Below are 21,193 nucleotides of genomic sequence, written 5' to 3' on the forward strand. Positions count from 1 at the left end.
CTTTGTGGGCCATAATGAGCCTCTATAAAGTCTTCTTCTTCTCTTCCCATTCTTTAAAACAACAACAACAACAAAAAACACCCTTGCAAAACATAGGCATGTTTTAGCTCCTGGGCCTGTACAAAGGCTGGCCTTATTTGGCCTATGTGCCAACCTCTGAGCATCATATTTACTAAAAGAAAAGTCTAGGAAGGATTAGGGTAAGATGTATTAATAATTTAAATTTGTGAATAGCTTTTCAAACATTTAGTTTCTACTACTTCTTCTACTAAATTTGTATGAGTGGCTAAATATATATGAATTCTATTTAAATTGTTTAAGTAATCTGTGAATCCTTTCCTTTCTCAGTTATATTGGAAAAAAACAAATAATAATATAATTGCACCTATTACATAGAAGACTAAAGGATTCTCACTCAGATAATTGGGTCTTATATAACCACTAGAGGCCTGGTAAACAAAATTCGTGCACTCAGGGGGAGAAGAGGGGGAATCCCTCAGCCAGGCCTATGCCCTCTCACAGTACAGGACCTCTCGGGGGATGTCCAATTTTTGGCTTAGGCCCACTCCCCCTACCCCAGAGGTGGACCTAAGCTATCAGTTGGATATCCTTAGTGCTGCCACCAAAATGGGAGAGGCTCCTGCCACTGCCACTGCGCTCGCCAACCATGAGCCAAGCTTCTAGCTGAGTGGGGCACCCCCTTTGAGAGCACACTGACCACCAAGGGGCAGCTCCTGCGTTGAGCATCTGCCCCTTGGTGGTCAGTGCATATCATAGCGACTGGTCGTTCTGGCATTTGGTCTATTTGAATATTAGCCTTTTATTATATAGGATACTTGCCTTCATACATTAATAGATACTAACAACTTAATGTGCCAAATAATCAATATGGCTTCCAACTATCTGGAGCAGCAGTAATAAAAGTAATAATGAAGGGCGAACCAATTATGTACTAAGTAACGTGTTTAGTTACTCTGTTTTGGTCTCTTTATTCTGTTACTCTTTATTATATCAAAAAAAGAAATAGTTCATACAGTTTGAGCCCATACTTGTCCTAAAAAAACAGTGCTAATTCTAGACTTACTATTAAAAAACAGATGACAAGTTTAAGGGGCAGTTAGGAAAATGGTTACCGAAATAAAGGTGATAATCTGAGACCATTGAAGAAGCACAGACAGAAGGCCTTTAATGTTGGGAGAAACTCCATGAACATCAGCATAACCTGAGAGGACTGCTGTGAGCAGTAGCTAGTAAGAAACCATGGCTCATCAAGACTTCAAGGAACTGGGAAAGAATAGCAGAGACAGCCACGGGAAAAGTGAAATATATGATACTAGAAATATTTTTGTAGGATACAGTAAAGGAAAACCTATAATAAATACACTGAGATTAACATGGGCAGATTAGTTATGCCAGACATTCTTGTCAAGTTCTAATTAAAATAAACACAAGGGGGGGGGGGGGAATGACCAGAGCATAAAAATTTAAAGATCAGCCTGGCCAGCATGGTTCAGTGGTTGAACATCAACCTATGAACCAGGATGTCACAGTTCAATTCCTGATCAGGGCACATGCCCAGGTTGCAGGCTCGATACCCAGTGTGGGGTGTGCAGGAGGAGTGTGGGGTGTGCAGGAGGCAGCCAATCAATGATTCTCTCTCATCACTGATTTTTCTCTCTTTTTCTTCCTCTCCCTCTCCCTTCCTTTCTGAAATTAATAAAAATACATTTTTTTAAAAACTGAAGAGGAAGATCTGACTGCCAGGTTTATTATAACTTAGATTTAATTAATGTAATTAAATTGGGCATTAATAATATATCAGAGTGCTATGAAGAGAACATGCCCTACCCCACCCATTTCTATCTTTGGCACAGTTGCAGAAAACTGACATATATTAAGAAACACATTTACTTTCATAATATTGTAAAACTAAAACTAAATTTATGAAACAAGTCTACTATAATTAGATAAAAAAGAAAAATTCACATTTCAAATCCTGAAAACACAAAAATGGCATCACTAACAAGGTAAATAAAGGAAGAACACACAAATAAACTGAGTTGATAATGAGAAGGGCCTAGAACATAAATTTTAAATAATTTAAAAATTATAATACGATGCTAAAAAACATGAAAATCTTGATGAAAAGAGAATTTTGGGATAACCCAAACAAAAATAAATAAAACATAGGGAGAGTAGAAATTAAAAATAAATAAATGGGTATATACATATATCTGCCAGTGCTCACTTCACTTGAATCCAATGGTCCATCATAGTGTCCTACAGAAGGAACAAGTAGACACTAATGGCCTCCTGATGTGATCACGTAGAAAGCACATGCTCACTACCACATGTAGTAAAAAATGTTGAAAGTGAATCTTACTAATGTTCAAATAGGTAAATTCAAACTATAGAATAGACTAAAATAAGTTAAATGACACCATGGGAAAATAATCAGTCAAATCTAGACTATGGGATATCCTACAGGACAAATAACCTTGATTCTTCAATAAATCATTGGCATGGGGAGGGGGGGGGAGACAGTTACTTTAAAAGAGGCTTAAGAAACTTAAAAAAAAAATGAAATACCTGGACCTTATTTGGATCTTCATTTGGCCAAAATAAAAAAGTTGGAGGGTAAGTGGGGAAATTTTAATATGAACTGGGAATTAGATGATAGTAAGTAATTATTAAAACTTCTGTTAGCTGTGATAATGGCATTGCTGTTTGGTAGGTAAATGTCCCTGAGGAGAGTGGGGACTCATACTAAAGTATGTAAGACAGAAATGTCACGCTATTTGAGTTTCACCACAAGGGATCAGAAAAACACCAACCGACCAACCCACCGCAAAAAAACACTGATGAAACAAGGATAGAAAAATATGAATAATTGTTAAATCTAGATGATAGGTAGATGGGGATAACTATCTTCTCCACTTTAAACATGTTTGAAATTTATCATAATAAAAAGTAAAATAAATTACTCGAGCAATTTATTAGCTCTTTCAATGTATTAGCTCTTTCAAATTTCCAACACATAATTCCTAATCTATATAACCCATTTCAAAGAACAATATAAACATGTACACATAGATTCATATGATTCTGTATAACAATAAAACTAAAGCCTGACCAGTAATTAGCATTTTTTAAAATTATAGATCAATTCCACGTAAGATACTAAAAAATTTTTCTAATGAGTTACTAATAAATCAAATATACTAAAATACCCAGAGAACCAACCTAAAGAATAAAGATTTCTAACATATACAACTTGATATATATTTTTAATTTTGTACTCATCTAAGCTAAGGGGGAAAATACCCAAAGGGAAATACATTAATATATTAACATGATTATCTCTACAATAGAATTACAATAGTTCTTTCTTATTATTTACTGTTTATAATAAGCATTTCACTTACATCACAGAAATATAAAAGCTAGATATATGTGTTTAAAATTTTCAAATTTACTATTAAAATCATTTTCTATATGGAATAGTCAGTTGCTTATTAGTAGTTGGTCACCATTTTCTTTGTTAAACTTTTTTCTTTCTTTTTAATTCTCCCTGCCTTTATGGATTTTTAAAGAGAGAAAGGAAGAGGGGGGGGGAAGAGAGAGAGAGAGAGAGAGAGAGAGAGAGAGAGAGAGAGAGAGAGAGAGAGAGAGAGAGAGAGGCGCGCACACAGACAGAGACATTGGCGTGGAGGGAAAAATCAGTATGTCTCCTTCTATATGCGCCCCAAATGAGGACTTAACCTGCAACATGGACATGTGACCTGACCAAGAATCAAACCTGTACTTTTTGATGCATAGGACAATGTTCTAACCAAGTGAGCAACCAGGCCATGGCTCTTTGTTAAACTTTTAGGGCAAATGTCTAATAAATGAGACCACATAAATTTAATGCACAAAATAAAACTTCTTGAAATCTGCTAAGACTGAGGCCATCTATAGAAGTAAAACCATAAACAAAGAAATACAAAAGTATATATGTATAAATAAATGTATTTTTTTAAAACAAGTAGAAAGTCAAACATACTTTTGCTAAGTGAAATAATTATAATTTTAATAATCTTTGAGAATGGCTAATTATATATGGCAAATTATCATTTGTATAGATACTAATAACTTAATTCTACTTGATAACACTAAACTGTTCATATATGCTCAGGTTTCTATTGTGGACATAACATTGATAACTTAGAATATCAATAAGCACAAAGAAAAACACACTCATCAAAAACTAAGGGCACAGCCTGGCTGGTGTTGCTCAGTGGTTGAGTGTAGACCTATGAACGAGGAGCTCAAGATTGGATTCCAATCAGGGCTCATGCTTGGGTTGTGGGCTCGGTCCCTAATAGAAGGTGTGTAGGAGGCAGCTGATCAATGATTCTATCTCATCATTGATGTTTCTATCTCTCCCTCTCCATTTCTCTGTGAATTTACAACAATATATTTTTAAAAATTAGGGGGCATGGAATATTTATTAAAGAAGCCTACCTAACTTCTCTGTTCCATCCTGGGCATTTGCATTTTATCCCATCAAAAACCTACTTGGATCTGCAAGGAAAGAGCTGTACCAGATGCACATTTCACTTATCAGAAGTTTGGCCCAGGAAGAAGGGACTTTAAAAATAATAAAAGGATGTCTGTGCTTTAAGAATAAAATAATTTTAAAATTTAGTCTTTCTGAATAGAAGAAGTTGTGGCTTCCTTGTCAAATCAATACTTAGCTATATCTAGGTATCAGGTTATAAGAGTCTTTGTTTTTTAAAAGAACTGGGCTAACTTTTATTAATGTATTTTACTTTTCACTAGATAAACAATAAGTTGATTTTTATTAAAGACAGTTTTAGGGGGGGAAACATACCCAATATATTTCCCTGAAATGTCTAAAACCTATGTTATTTCTATTTAATACAGTCAGTTTCCCTTACATATACAGATGAGGACATGCATGGTGAACAGTTAAATATTGTGGATAGTACTGGTAGGGTGATGGCTAAGGAGTATTATGTTGCTATCAGTCTTTTTGAAACTAAACACACAATAGGTCACATTTATAGAATTAGTCACATGTGTAAGATATTGATGGCTAGGGATTTTTAAAATTCTAGAATTTAACCCATTGGGATTTAATTTCTTATTGACCCTGGAGACTGGGCATTATGGAGAGGCAAAGTGGTCTCCTATTTCACACATGTACCATGGGTCTACAAAAACCTCAGAAACAAATATTTAAAGTATCAAGCCTTCAAAGAGATTCCAGCCTAGTCTGCAACAAATATTTAGGGTACATTTTATATCTCTACTTGTATAAACACAGACCGAGTGTCACACCCTGTAAACACTCTGCAAACACAGTATCAGGTTTCTGCTGTGGAAGCCACAGCAGATGGCTCACAGGGTCACCTTACCTGCAAGAGCATCCTGTGCTTCAAAGAAAGTACTAAGACCCCCTTTCACACAGGCCAGGCTACCCTCACTCTTCTTGTTAGCCTGCCTCTTCAGGTTTGAAACTGCCATTTTGAGCTGCTCAAAACTGAAATGAAATAAAAGAAAACTAAAAGTTTGACACTCCTAACAAGCAAAAAAGCAATAAGATAGTCCATCCTATATAATAAAGAGGCAATATGTAAATTGACCATCACATCCTCGCACAAGATGGCCGCCCCCATGAGGTCACAAGATGGCCACTCTCATGTGGTCACAAGATGGCTGTGCCCACATCATCACAAGATGGCTGCAATAAGATGGCCAGCAGGGGAGGGCAGTTGAAGGTGAACAGGCCAGCATGGGAGGGCAGTTGGGGGCAAACAGGCCAGCAGGGGAGGGGAATTGGGGGCGATTGGAACAGCAAGGAAGGTTGAGGGAGACTGGGCCTGTAGGGGAGGAGAGTTGGGGGGGACCGAGCCTGCAGGGGAGGACAGTTGGGGGCTGGAAGGGCAGGGCAATTTGGGGTGACCGGACCTGCAGAGGAGGGCAGTTAGGGGTGACCAGGCCAGCAGGGGAGGGCATTTTGGGGCAACCAGGACAGCAGGGGAGAGCAGTTGGGGGTAACTGGGCCAACAGGGGAGGGAAACTGGGGGTAATCAGGCTGGCAGGGGAGTGGTTAGGGGGTGATCAGGTTGGCAGGCAAGTGGGTGAGTGAGTAGTTGGGACTCAGCAGGCCCAGATTGTGAGAGGGATGTTCGACTGCTGGTTGAGGCCTGATCTCATTGGAGAGGGTGCAGGTTGGGTTTAGGGACACCCACCACCCCCTCTCCCCCATACCTGAGGTAGTCCTCAGTATTTCAGAAATTTTATTTTTATCTGGGCTAAGAAGTTTGGCTATAAAACTTTGAATACATTGAGTGCCATGATAGCTCTATACAGAAAAGAGATAAATTCTGACTTATAGTAATATAAAAAGCACATCCATAATGTAGAATCAGAACTATCTCCTAAAATAAAAAATTTCAGACATTTGCTTTAAAAATTTATCAGGCCAAATTTATTCTATGTCTATTCCAATTTTTCCTCATGTTTTCCTTTCTAATAGAAGGAGAATTTTTCTTAAGTTATATTTTAACAAGTTAAATTTTCAAGAATATAAATTTTAAGCAATAAAACATTCATTAAAGCATTTTTACTAAAGATAATTGTTTTAAAAGTCTTGCAAAAAAAGTTAAAAACTTGATCTTGTAGAGAAAGTGGGTAAAATGTAATTAGCAGACAAAAAGGAGCACTTTAATTTAGATATATGACCTTGTCTATTTGTTTTATCTAATTTTACACCAAGTCTTTGCAAAATGATAAACCAAGTCATCTTCCTTTGCTCTATGATCTGGAAAGGTTTATTTTCTACTTTACATCAGGTCTTGAAATTTTTGTTATTTAAGTTGGGAAAAGTCACATTCAGACACATCAGTTTCATTACATAGCTGAGATTCCACAAAGTTTTCATGGGTTGCACAAATAATAAAACTGATGGAAACAACAGGATAGTAAGAAATAAGGACCTTCTAATTATTGTAATAACCCCATTTTCAAATTAGGAAATAAGTACCTTGAGAGGTCTACAAGCTCACCCAAAGTTAAAGGGCGCTGAGAGAACTAGACCTAAAAACCCACATCTTCACTGCATCTGAGTGAATAACTCACAATCAACCACATCACTAACCTGGTGGTTGAGTGATTCTCTATCAGATACCAGGCAGCTGAAAAATTCTCACTTGTAAAATCAGCACTCATTCCAGGAAACAGCATTTCCAATTCCTTCTGGGGAAATTTACTTCTGTGGGGGAAAAAAAGTTTACAATATAGTTCAAGTTCTATTACTTACAAAGATGTAACAGATGTCCAGGAGTACCTAGTATAACAAACATAAATACAAACCATTAAAAGTATAGATCTACATAATGAAGCATATGTTTTTATGTATATACAAATAAAAGCATATTGGCAGCTGAACCAGCTCACATAGAAGAGGCCAGGCGAATGCAGATCAGGCTCCTCATGGGCACCCGACAACTGAGCATGGGGGCTTCCCTGGCACATAAGCCCTGGTGTCTCAAGACAGGGTATCAGGGGGAGTGAGAGTGAACTTAGTAGACACCCCATATTCTCACTGCACCTCTGTCCCCATCACACCTGCCCCCAGGTAGCTGGTGAGAGGTTGCAGTCCCCCAACCAAGTGCCGCAGGAGGTTGGCCCCGGGCCTGGCCTAAAATGGGCGAACAGAGCCTGCCGGCCACTGGTAGCTATCTGCAGGGCTATCGGTTGAGGCAGGGACACTGAACCAGCTTCCTCAGCATCTGGTAGCTGGGCAGCAGCCCTGCACACCCCTCTCACACCCCAACCCCTGATGCAGCCACTGGTCACTATCAGCAGGAAAATCAATGGTGACCGAGCCCACTGTCTGGCTCCCTCAGTGCCAGGGAGCCAGGCAGCAGCCCCACCTCCCAACTGCTGGTTGCCATCTGCGGGGCAATTGGGCCCCTGCTCACACCCACCTTGGCCTGGTGCCTCTGGCTCACTAACTCCACCATCCCACTGCAGTTCTTCTCTCATCTAGGCTCATTGGGGCCAGCAGTGACTCCACTGCCGCCTGCTACCAGCACTGCTTCACTGAACCCCACCATGTTCTGGGCCACCCCTGGTGATCAGTGCATGTCATAGTGAACGGTAAAACTCCAGGTTAAGCTAACAATTTGCATATTAGGCTTTTATTATATAGGATTCTAAATACATTTAATAGGAAATTAATTTAAATATAGAAAATCCATTAACACTAGAATATAAGATTAAATGTAAGAAAATATAAGAACTAAGATGATACTTTATAAAATCTATCCAGAGCCAGTGAGTGAGCATAGGCCTATTTGGGCAGCAGTAGGGGAGCAATGCCTAAATCAAAGGAACTTGTTTCTTCAGGCTCTTCTGGCAGTGGTTCTGAGAGTGAAGTTAACAAAAAGTGAAAGAGGAAACAGCAAGTTACTTCACCTGTAAAGAAGCAAAAGGTTGGTGAAACTCAAGAGCCCTGCCATCTTCTGAGCAGAGCAGCAGCAGCAGAGATAACATGTTCCAGATTGGGAAGATGAGGTACCTCAGCATTCAGGACTTTAAGGAAAAGGACTAATTGATACCAGAGAATATTGAATGGATCCAGAGGTGAAATGAAATCAGGAAGAAAAGGTGTTTATTTAAATCCTGTCAGCAAAAGGAACAGATTTCTGACGTTTATGATGCAATAAGAAAACTGAAATCAGAGCCATATAAAACCTGTACTATTCCAATTGTTTTAATCTGTCATTATACATAGGCTTTTTAAAAAAATATATATTTTATTGATTTTTCACAGAGAGGAAGAGATAGAGAGCTAGAAACATCAATGAGAGAGAAACATCAACCAGCTGCCTCTTGCACACCCCCTACTGGGGATGTGCCCGCAACCCAGGTACATGCCCTTGACCAGAATCGAACCTGGGACCTTTCAGTCCGCAGACCTACGCTCTACCACTGAGCCAAACTGGTTTCGGCAATAGGCTTTTGTTTTTTAAACATTTCCCCAGCTATTGTATATTGGAATTGCCGAACAATTGCACAAATAATGTGCTTTAAAATGTTCTCAGTGAAACTAATTGTCACTTTTAGCAATATTTAGGGGGATTGCTTTGAGCTCACCACCTAGTGCAAAATAAAATCAAGTAATACAATCTTTATTGTTGTGGCCTTGTTTGATCCAAAGAATTGGAGCTCTTTAAGGCCAAAAGTTAACAGTTTAGTTTTTAATTTAAACTTTTTGCTCTTTTTCTTAAATATATTATGCTAATCTAGAAAATTCAGTGGATTTGTCGAAATGTTAATTATCTTAATAAAGAACTTGTAACTAAAATATTATATGAGAACTACAACCACTAATTCAACTGTATTAAATATTAGGAGGTGTAGTTTGATAGACAAAATGGCTTGTATGAAAATTCTGAGCAAGTAAGTGTATGTCATGATCTGTAGTATTCTGTGTAGTACTAGGTGTATCAGTTAATAATGCAGATTTTTTTCAATAGATGGAGATACGCATATGTTGATATATATGTGATTTAATATGTATGCTATTGTATCGATATTGACAACAAGCTTCAAAACTTCATTATGTCAAATTTTCTGAAGGTTTTAACATCATAGATATTTTTACACTTAAAAATGTCAAATTTCGTGCCAAAAAAAAAAGAGTATTTGCGGTAAGTTTTAATTCATTACTTTATTTTGAAGAAAAGTGCTGTTGAATACTTCGGGAAGCTTATGGTGAACATACTCCATCTTAAGATACTTGTGAACGTTGGTGTAAATGCTTTAAAAGTGACGGTTTTGATGTGAAAGACAAAGATGTCCAGGTCAACTGAAAAGTCTGAAGACCAACAATTACAAGCATTATTGGATGAAGATGCTTGTCAAACTTAAAAACAACTTGCAGAAAGATTAAATGTTGCTCAGCAAACAATTTCCGATCTTTTACAAGCAATGGGAAAAATTTTAAAGGAAGGAAAGTGGGTGCCACATCAACTGAATTAAAAACAAATGGAAAACCGAAAACTAATGCACATTTAAAAAAGTATTCTTACCAATTGTTCAGCAATTCCAATATACAATAGCTGGGGAAATGTTTAAAAAACAATGAGTTTTTTAAAAAACAATGAGTAAAATGTTGCTTCAATGGCACAAAAGAACATATTTTTTGCATCGGATTGTGACTGGTGATAAAAAATGGATTTACTTTGAGAATCCCAAATGCACAAATCATGGGTTGATCCAGGTCAACCATCAACATCAACTGCAAGGCCAAACTGCTTCGGAAAGACAATGCTCTGCGTTTGGTGGGATCAGGAAGGTGTGGTGTATTATGAGCTTCTAAAACTAGATGAAATCATTAATACTGATAGCTACTGACAACAAGTAATCAATTTGAACCATGCTTTGATTGTGAAGGGACCAGAATGGGCCAGAGACACAGTAAAGTAATTTTGCTTCATGATAAGACACCATCACACACTTCAAAACCAGTTAAAGACACGTTAAAAGATCTTGCCTGGGAAGTATTAACCCACCCACTGTATTCACCAGACCTTGCTCCTTCATATTATCACTTCTTCCAATCAATGGCCCACACACTTTCTGAGAAGTACTTCAAAACATACGAAGAAGTGGAAAATTGGGTCTCTGAATGGTTTGCCTCAAAACAAAAAAAGTTCAATTGGGACTGTATCCACAAATTTACTGAAAGATGGGGAAATGTGTAGCTAGCAATGGACACTACTTTGAATAAAGCACTTTTGATAATTAATTTCAATGTTTTAATTTCAAGTTTCTCTTAAACTTATCATGTTTGCTTTGATAACAAAATCCATTATTTTTAATGGATACATGTAGTAGTTACCTTATTGCTTAGTCTGCAGAAAATAAAGACTTAGATGTCTGATTTGCTCTCATTTATTTAAACATGTTCACCATAGAATGGTATCTATAATATCAGATATTGTTAAGTTAGATTAGGATTTAACAAAAATTATGAAAGCTTAAAAACAAATAAAAACACATAAGAATCCAAGATGGCGGCATAGGTAACAACTAACTGCAGCCTCTCACAACAATTTCAATAAAATACAACTAAAAAACAAAATGGACATTACCCAGAACTACAGGAAAGTTGACTGACTAGAAATTCTACAACAAGAAGGAAAGAGAAAAGCAGAAGGAAAAGCAGAGGAGCTGTAAAAGCCTAAGGTACGGAGACACGTTGTGTGGGCGGAGAGGACGGAGCCGGAGAGGAGGGGGAGGCTGAGTGCCTGGCTGGTGTTCCCTAGCTCCAGACTGTGCTGAGCCCCAGTTCTGACTGCACTGAACCCCAGTTCTAGGCCAGACACTGGGGACCCAGGCTCATACAGAGGGAGCCTGGGCTGTTAGGCGGAATCTCAGGGGAGCGTTGAAAGGCAGAGCCTCCAAAGGCGTGCACATTACGCGCAGAGGACAGACGTTGACTCTGCTGCTAGATTGCCCTAGTGGGAAGGAGACAAAAGCTCTGGACTGTGCTGAACCCCAGTTCTGACTGCACTGAACCCCAGTTCTAGGCCAGACCCTGGGGACCCAGGCTCATACAGAGGGAGACTGAGCTGTAAGGCGGAAACCCAGGGGAGCAGCGAAATGAAGTCCCGGAGGCGCGCACATTGCGCTCAGAGAAGGACAGTTGACTGCGCTGCTGGTTTGCCCTAGCGGGAAGGAGACAAAAGCTCCAGACTGCTCTGAACCCCACTTCCAACTGAACTGAACCCCAGTTCTGGGCTCACTGGGGGAGACCCTAGACTGTTTGGTAGCAGGCGAAACTCCAGGGCACCTTTCTCTCAGAGGTGCTTGCAAGGAATACTGAAGGACTCTGAGGAATACTGAGACTCAGGAGCCTCATAGGGTGTGGCTGACGGAAGCCAAGGCTGTAGGCTCCACCCTGAAACTCGCCCCATCCAAGCTGAACACAAAGATTTTTAAGGCTACCAATTCAGGGAAGCTGCGAAAATGCCGAGACAAGGAAACAGATCACAAACAAAAGAAATGGAGGTCAAAAAGCAATTGGATATAGAGTTCAAAACCACGCTTATAAAGTTTTTCAAGAATTTCCTAGAAAAGGCCAATAAGGCCTATGAGGATATGAAAAGGGATCAACTAGAAATAATAAGGGATCAACAAGAAATAAAGAATACATTGTCTGAAATAAAAAATATTATACAGAGTCCTAAAAACAGAATGGAAGATTGCAAGAATCAAGTTAAAGATTTGGAACACAAAGAGCCAGAGGACACTCCCCCACAGAAGCAAGAAGAGAAGAGAATCCAGAAAGTTGAAGATAATGTAAGAAAGCTCTGGGGCAACTTCAAGCAAACCAACATCAGAATTATGGGGGTCCCAGAAGAAGAGAGAGAGCAAGATACCGAAAACATACTGAAAGAAATAGTGACAGAAAACTTCCCTCACCTGATGAAGGAACTAGACCTACAAGACCAGGAAGCGCACAGAATCCCAAACAAAAGGAATCCAAAGAGGACCACACCAAGACACATCATAATTAAAATTTCAAGAGCAAAAGACAAAAAGAGAATATTAAAAGCAGCAAGAGAGAAGCAGGTAGTTACCTATAAAGGAGCACCCATACGATTGTCAGCTGATTTCTCAACAGAAACCATGCAGGCCAGACGGGAATGGCAAGAAATATTCAAGGTGGTGAATAACAACAACCTATAGCCAAAAATAATCTACCCAGCAAAGCTATCACTCAGAATCTAAGGCCAGATAAAGAGCTTCACAAATAAAATTAAAAAAGCTAAAGAAGTTCATCACCGCCAAACCAGAATTATATGAATTGCTGAAGGGGGTTCTTTAGGAAGAGAAAGAAAATAAAGATAAAAATTATGAACAACAAATACATAACTATCAACAAGTGAATCTAAAAACCAAGGGAATTAAAAAATCTGATGAACAATATTAACTGGTGAATATAATAGAATCAGAGGTATGGAAGGGGAGTGGACTGATGATTCTCAGGGAAAAGAGGAGTGGGGGGGTGAAGGAAGAGACTGAACATAAACTGTGCACCTATGCATGAGGACAATGGGGGTTGGGGAAAGGGCAGAGGGTGGTGTAGGAACCTGGTGGAGGGGGGAAAAAATGAGGAACTTTTGTAATAATATGAACAATAAAGGTTTATTAAAAAAAATTATATCCAAATATGAAATCAGTCCTTAATCAATGGGAAAAAATAAAAATTTGGACACAAGGACTCAATGAAATTTAACAACATTAACTCAGTTAGTTAAAAATTTCTTAAAGACGCCAAAATCGGCTTAGCTCAGTGGATAGAGCGTCGGCCTGCAGACTGAAAGGTCTCAGGTTCAATTCTGATCAAGGGCATGTACCCTGGTTGCAGGCACATCCCTAGTAGGGGCTGTGCAAGAGGCAGCTGGTCAATGTTCCTCTCTCATCAATGTTTCGGACTCTATCCCTCTCCCTTCCTCTCTGTAAAAAATCAATTTAAAAAATTTCTTATACATATATAAAAGCTGTGTTAAGGCATACCAGGTCCACATCTGAAATAATTTTTTTTTAAATATGTTTTATTGATTTTTTACAGAGAGGAAGAGAGAGGGATAGAGAGTTAGAAACATCAATGAGAGAGAATCATCTATCAGCTGCCTCCTGCACACTCCCCACAGGTGATGTGCCCGCAACCAATGTACATGCCCTTGAATGGAATGGAACCCAGGACCTTTCAGTCCACAGGCCAACGCTCTATCCACTGAGCCAAACCAGCTTTTGCAACATCTGAAATAATTTTAAGAAACGCTTATGATAATGCAGCTTACTTTCCTCCTGCATTTTTTTTTTAAATCCTCACCCGAGGGACTTTTTTATTGATTCTAGAGAGGAAGAGAGGGGAGAGAAAAACACGACATGAGAGAAACATCAACCCATTGCCTTCCCTATGCACCCGAACCAGGAATTGAACCTGCCATCTTTTGATGTATGCAAGATGCTCCAACCAACTGAGCAACACTGGCCAGGGCTCTTCCCTATATATTTTATGTCAACTTCCATATCACCTCATTTATTTATTAGTTCAAATACTAATTAAATATCACTATAAATCATACTGTATGTTAGAGGTCAGATAGTTGTGTCTGAGAGCAACAATAACATGGGCAGACATTGCCCAATGAGGGCTTATTAGCTAGCAGGCCTAACTATTTCCCTATCCTTTCATCCGTGCAGGATGAAGTCCAAGTTCTGTAGTAAAGTCTCTCCATTATCCAAACCTGCTATCTCTCAAGACTCATATCTGCCACTCTCATCCTCAAACCTGAAGTTTCAGCAACTTCAAAGGCATTATATTTTCCTGCACATATGTTTGTTGGTACTTTATTATTTGAATTGAAATGTGTTCCTCACCCCCATACTCTGAGGAAGCCAATTCACAGAGTATGAACAGGACACATTATTTATTTAGTTAGTTTTTAATATATTTTATTGATTTTTCACAGAGAGGAAGAGAGAGGGATAGAGAGTCAGAAACATCGATGAGAGAAACATTGATCAGCTGCCTCTTGCACACCCCCTACTAGGGATGTGCCCGCAACCAAGGTACATGCCCTTGACCACAATTGAACCCGGGACCTTTCAGTCTGCAGGCAGTCGCTCTATCCACTGAGCCAAACAAGTCTCGGCAGGACACATTATTTTATAGCCCAGTGTCTCCTTGTTGGTTTGTTGTTGTTTGGGGGAAGGGTATTATTTTTTTTTTTATTTTCAAAGTATCCATTGGTAATTTATTATGCGTTAGGAAGCTTAACTTAAAAGCCATAGCACAATAAAAAGATATGTCATTCTGTTCATAGCAAATCAAGTTTCAAAATATATTTTTGTTTAAATATATTCAGTCAGTATATAATTTTTATAAAAGTTGTACATATATTTTTCTGGCAACACCTTCATTATACTTATTTTTTAACATTATTTTTATTGTTGACACTATTATATCGATAGATGTCCCCCATTTCCCCACTCCACTGCCCACCTCCACCCAAACCCCTCACACACTTCCTCTGGCCGTCACCACACACTGTTGTCTGTGTTCAAGAGCTATGCATATTTGTTCTTTGGCCAATCACTTTACCTTCTTTCATCCAATGCCAGTCCCCCGCTGCCACCCAACACACACACACACACACACACACACACACACACAAACACACAAATACACACCCTCCCTTCTGACATATATCAGTCTGTCCCATGTATTCATGTATTTGGTTCATTAAATTCCACATGTAAGTGAGATCATATGGTATTTTGTCTTTCTCTAACTGGCTTATTTCCGTTAGCATAATAATATCCAGGTCCACCCATGTTGTTCCAAAGGTAAGAATTCCTTCATTTATAGAGCCACATAATATTCCATTGTTTAAATGTACTACAGCTTGTAAGTGGATGCTGCACAGACATGCTCCCAGGAACCAACCGGTATTACAACTAAAATGCAGAAAAACTGCCAGACTAATCAATAGAAAACTCACAGGAGAGAAGCCTGATAACGGAAGAATGAAAATGGAGACTACATAGAAACTGGTAGGAGGGGCATAGACTCGAAAGGGCTGGCCGAGCAACCACAGAAACAACCACAGCTGAAGTCCCCAATAGATAGCTCAGCTGTGGAGGTTGCCCCTGAGAACTCTGGGATCTAAACCCCAAGCTGCCCTCTGCCCCCCAACATAGAGCAACAAATGAGGGTACTCAATAAGATCTGGCTGTGAAAAGCAGTGGGGTGCTATCTGCCAGAGAGTAACAACTGAAAAGGTCCTGTCTGCCAGAGAGTAACAACTGAAAATTCAGGTAACCTATTAAAGGGCAATGAGAGTCCTAGTGCATGAAATTCATTCATTGCAGGGGCGGCGGGGGGGGGGGGGGGGGGGGAGGAATGGTATCCCTCAGCCCAGCCTGCACCCTCTCAAATCTGGTACCTCCCTACAGGGATTGGGCCTAAATGGGCAGTCGGACATACAATCCAGGACTGCTGGCTCCCAACTGCTACCTGCCTTCCTGATAGCCCTTAATGACTTCTGTCTGCCAGCCTGATTACCCCCTAACCACTCCCCTACCAGCCTGATTGGTCCTAACTGCCTACCTCTGCAGGTCTTGTCACCCCTAACTGTCCTCCCCTGCAGACCTGGTCCCCCCCCAACTGCTCTCCCTTGGGTCCCCTCCAACTGCCCTTCCCTGCAGGCTGGGTCACACCCAACTTCCCTCCTCTGCTGGCCTGATCCCTCCCAACTACCCTCCCTTGCTGGCCATCTTGTGGTGGCCATCTTGTGTCCACATGGGGGCTGCCAACTTTGACCACATAGGGGCAGCCATCTTGTGTGTTGGAATGTTGGTCAACTTGAATATTACTCTTTTAATAGATAGTATAGAGGACTGGTGCATGGGTGGGGGCTGCTGGTTTGCCCTGAAGGGTGTCCCGCATCAGGGTGGGGGTTCCCTTAGGAAGTGGGGTGGCCTAATTGAGGGGTCTGTGGTGGTTTGTGGCCGGCATGCCCTCCAGCGACCCAAGTGGTGGCCCTGCTATATGGGATTTATTTATCTTCTATAATTGAAGCTTAGTAGCCTTGAGTGAAGACCAGGGCAGGTGGGAAGCTTGGCTTCCTCCATCACTAGGGGAAACCCAAGCCTCTGGCTTGCTCCAGCTCAGTGGCCACTGCCATATTTGTTGGGTTAATTTGCATACTCCCTCCTGATTGACTGGTGGGCATGGCTTGTGGGCGTAGCAGAGGTATGGTCAATTAGCATGTTTCTCTCTTTTTTTTTTTTTTAAATATATTTTATTGATTTTTAACAGAGAGAAAGGGAGTGAAAGAGAGAGAGTTAGAAACGTCGATGAGAGAGAAACATCGACCAGCTGCCTCTTGCACACCCCTACTGGGGATGTGCCCGCAACCAAGGTACATGCCCTTGACCGGAATCAAAACCAGGACCTTTCAGTCCACAGACCAACGCTCTACCATGAGCCAAACCAGCTTCAGCTGCATGTTTCTCTTTTATTAGATAGGATAGATGGTCAAATAAAGAGCTTCCCAGATTTAAAAAAAAAAGAAAAAAAAAAAAAGGCTAAAACAGTATATCAACACCAAGCTAACATCACAAGAAATGCCAAAGAGATTACTGTAATGAGAAGAAGAAACAGAGAGAGAAACCTATAGATACTGAATTAAAATGGCAATAAATAATACCTACCAATAATAACCCAAAATGTAAATGGACTAAATACTCCAATCAAATAGGATAGGTGAATGGATACATAAAATTGACCATCTATATGCTATCTACAAGAGACCCACCTTAAAACCAAAGACACACAGCTTGAGAGTGAAGGGATAGAAAAAAAAATTTTCCATGCAAATGCAAAAGAAAAAAAAAAGCTGCAGTAGCAATACTCATAACCCACAAAATAGACTTTAAAATGAAGGCCATTACAAGAGACAACAAAGGTCAATTTATATTACTAAATTGACTGATCCAACAAGAGGATATGACCCAGGTAAAGATATATGCATCCAATATAGGAGCACCTAAATATATATTTTTTAAAAACTTCTAGAGAACTTTTTCAGGTCATAGAGCGGGACTTAAACACCCCTCTGACTTCACTGGATAGATCTTCCAAACAAAAATTTAACAAGGAAACAGACTTTAAAGGAAACACTGAATCAGATGGATTTACGTGACATTTATAAGAACATTTCATCCCAACGCAGCAGAATATACATTCTTTTCAAGTGCACATGGATCATTCACAAAGATAGACCACATGTTAGGAAACAAAACTAGTCTCTACAAGTTTAAGAAGACTGAAATCATATCAAGCATCATCTAAGATTACAGTGGAATGAAATTAAAAATCAACCACAGTAAAAACTCCCTAAAACATTAAACATATGGAAGCTAAATAGCATGTTATTAAACTAAGATCAAGAAAGAAATCAAAAAGTTCCTGGAAACAAATGAAAATGAACACACAGCCACCCCAAATCTCTGGGACACAGCAAAAGCAGTCCTCAGAGGTAAGTTCATAGTACTACAGGCATATTTCAAAAAATAGGAAAAATCAGTAATAAACTACTTAACTCTACAACTTAGAAAACTAGAAAGGAAAAAAAAAACAAACCACAAGAAAAGCACAGAGTAACTAGAAGAAAATAATAAAGATTACATCAGAAATAAATAACATAGAGACTATGAAAATGTCCCAAGTAGATCCCATGAAAGGATCTGGGGTGTTTATCTAAGGCAGGCGTCCTCAAACTTTTTAAAGTGGGGGCCAGATCACGGTCCCTCAGAGAGCTGGAGGGCCGGACTATATGAACTACTAATTCCTACTGTAACACCTGGGCTGCGCTCACTGCCCAAAAAACCTGGCGGGCCGGATCAGACTCCTCTGCGGGCTGCATGTGGCCCGCAGGCCGTAGTTTGAAGACGCCTGAAGGTGTCCTTGAGATAATTGAATCTTGCAGGTGTGGGACATTCAAGTAGTTGGTAGTCAAGAGGCTACTCTATACAAGCAGGTCCAAGGGATAGGCTTAGGACCAGAAGCTTTAATTTAAATTTTAAGCACATGCAAAGATATTCAAGTAGTTGGTAGTCAAGAGGCTACTCTTTACAAGCGAGTCCAAAGGACAGGCTTAGGACCAGAGGGATCAGAAGCTTTAATTTGAATTTTAAGCGTATGCAAAATAAATCAATTAACTGCTAGAGGAATTACACCACATGAAACATATGCAGTTGCAAATCACACAGCACTTTATTACACTATTCCTGGTGCTGTGGGTACAGGTTGACTGGGGATTCCCGGTGGTGCTGTTCTCTGGGGTCCAGCAGCTGGACTGGTCTGGTCCAGATGCAGGCGGTCAGTGTTCCTTACCCAAGAGATCAGACACATCTCAATAGGGAGTTGCTAGTCATTCGTCTGTTCTCTGGCTGGAAGAGGAGCGTGGAGCTGCGTTGCTTGCCAGACTGGCAAAAGGATATGCCTTTGTGGCTATCTTGACAAGCGGTTGGCTGGTCTGGACCCCATTTTAAAGCCTGCACCCTCCTTTGCAGCAGTCCAGGTGGCTATCAATGAATTATGTAAATGCACAAATATTTATCTCAAACAGGGAGAGGGACTACCTGTGGTTATTAGGGAGACTACATCACTCACTCACTCACTCACTCAAATGGTTATCATGATAAGTGACAGTTCTTTACTGAAGTTCAAATCCTTATCTGTGAAGTACACATGCTTTAGGGCAGTGAGGAATCACATTTTAAGTTTCAAAGAAAGTTAATTTAAATATTTTAAAACCTTCTTATACACATATGAATATATATATATATATATATATATATATATATGCATTTTTAAATATTTCTACATATTACTATGACCAAAAATATACATTAAAAAAAATAAATGAAACAAAGACCTGGTTCTTTTAAAGGATAAACAAGATCGATGAACAATTGACCAGACTTATCAAGAAACAAAGAGAGGACTAAAATAAATACAATAAAAAATGAAAGTGAAATAACCACTGACACCACAGAAATACAAAGAATTGTAAGGAAATATATGAACAACTATATGCCAACAAGGGGAACATGTGAATGAAATCGACAAATTCCAAGAGAAATATAATCTGCCAAAACTAAATCAGGAAGAATAAAAAAGACCTGAATAAACCAATAACAATTGATGAAACAGAAGATGTAATAAAAAATAAAAAAAACTCCCACCAAACAAAAGCCCAGGTCCAGAGGGCTTCACATGGGAGTTTTAATAAACATTCAAAGAAGAATTAACTCCTCAAACTATTTCAGAAAATCCAAGAGGAACACTTCTAAACACTTTTTATGAGGTCAGCATTATCCTAATTCCAAAACCAGAAAAAAACACTACAAAAGAGAATATCCAGTCTAATATGCCAGCATCAATCCTGAGAAAACAAAACAAAGTTGAAGAGATCATAATACCAAATATCAAGCTATATTACAAAGACACTGTTCTCAAAACTGCCTGGTACTGGAACAGGAACAAACATATAGACCAATGCATCAGAACAAAAAACTCAGAAATTGACCAAAGCGATGATGCTCAATGAATAGTTGACAAAGGAGTCAAGAGTATACAATGGAGTTAAGACAGTCTCTTCAAAAAATGATGTTGGAGAAACTGGACAGAAACATGCAAAAAAATGAAACTCAACCACCAACTTACACCATAAACAAAAAACAAACTCAAAATGGACAAAGGACTTAAACATGAGATGGGAAACCATAAAAATCTTAGAAGAATACATAGGCAATAAAATATCACATATGTCCTAGCAATATCTTTACCAATACAGCTCCTAGGACAATGAAAAGTAAGGAAAAAATTAACAAATGGGACAAAATTAAAATAAAAAGCTTCTGCACAGCAAAAGAAACTATCAAGAAAACAACAAAAAGCCCACTGCATGGGAGAATATATTATCTCCAATGTTATCTCTATATGTTATCACCAATGTTATCTCTGATAAGGGTTTAATCTACAAAATATATATACAAAATCTTAACAAAATGAAGACAAACAATCCAATCAAAAAATAGGCAAAGGATCTAAATAACCACTTTTCAAAAGTTGGCAGATAGCCCAGATGACATGGCATAGTGATAGAGAATTAACCTATGAACCAGGACTTCATGGTTTAGGGCACATGCCTGGGCTATGGACTCTATCTCCAGTGTGAGACATGCAGTAGGCAGCCAATCAATAGTTCTCTCTCATCATTGATGTTTATCTCTCTTACCCTCTCTTTTACTCTCTGAAATCAATAATATATACATATATATATATATATATATATATATATATATATATATATATATGTATATGTGTGTGTATATATATATATATATATATATATATATATATATATATAAAAGCCAAATATACAAATTGTTCCCATAGGAGTTCAACTGGGAGACTGATCGCTCCCTATGACATGCGCTGACCATCATGGGGCAGCACAGAATGAAGGATGGAATGAGGCTGCAGCTGGGGAAGGGAGGTCCTAGCCAGCAGCCAGAAGGACCG

The 21,193-nt window shown here is 39.2% G+C and overlaps 1 protein-coding gene and 1 pseudogene across 8 annotated transcripts in view; one reads left to right on the plus strand and one right to left on the minus strand.

Moving 5' to 3' along the window:
- The window catches only part of EXOC2 (exocyst complex component 2), a 250,127-nt gene that overhangs the window by 135,454 nt on the left and 93,480 nt on the right, over positions 1–21,193 (minus strand). For all 8 annotated transcript variants that reach the window (XM_036444761.2, XM_036444758.2, XM_045584201.1 and 5 more), the window contains 2 exons: positions 7,169–7,282; positions 5,424–5,548 (listed from right to left, as the gene is read on the minus strand). In XM_036444761.2, coding sequence (XP_036300654.1) covers positions 5,424–5,548; positions 7,169–7,282 — 239 coding nt within the window. The remainder of the gene's footprint in view (positions 1–5,423; positions 5,549–7,168; positions 7,283–21,193) is intronic.
- Positions 8,291–8,809, plus strand: LOC118724810 (annotated as a pseudogene).

This window comes from Pipistrellus kuhlii, unplaced genomic scaffold, assembly GCF_014108245.1.
Source record: "Pipistrellus kuhlii isolate mPipKuh1 unplaced genomic scaffold, mPipKuh1.p scaffold_m20_p_2, whole genome shotgun sequence".
Taxonomy (NCBI): Eukaryota; Metazoa; Chordata; class Mammalia; order Chiroptera; family Vespertilionidae; genus Pipistrellus; species Pipistrellus kuhlii.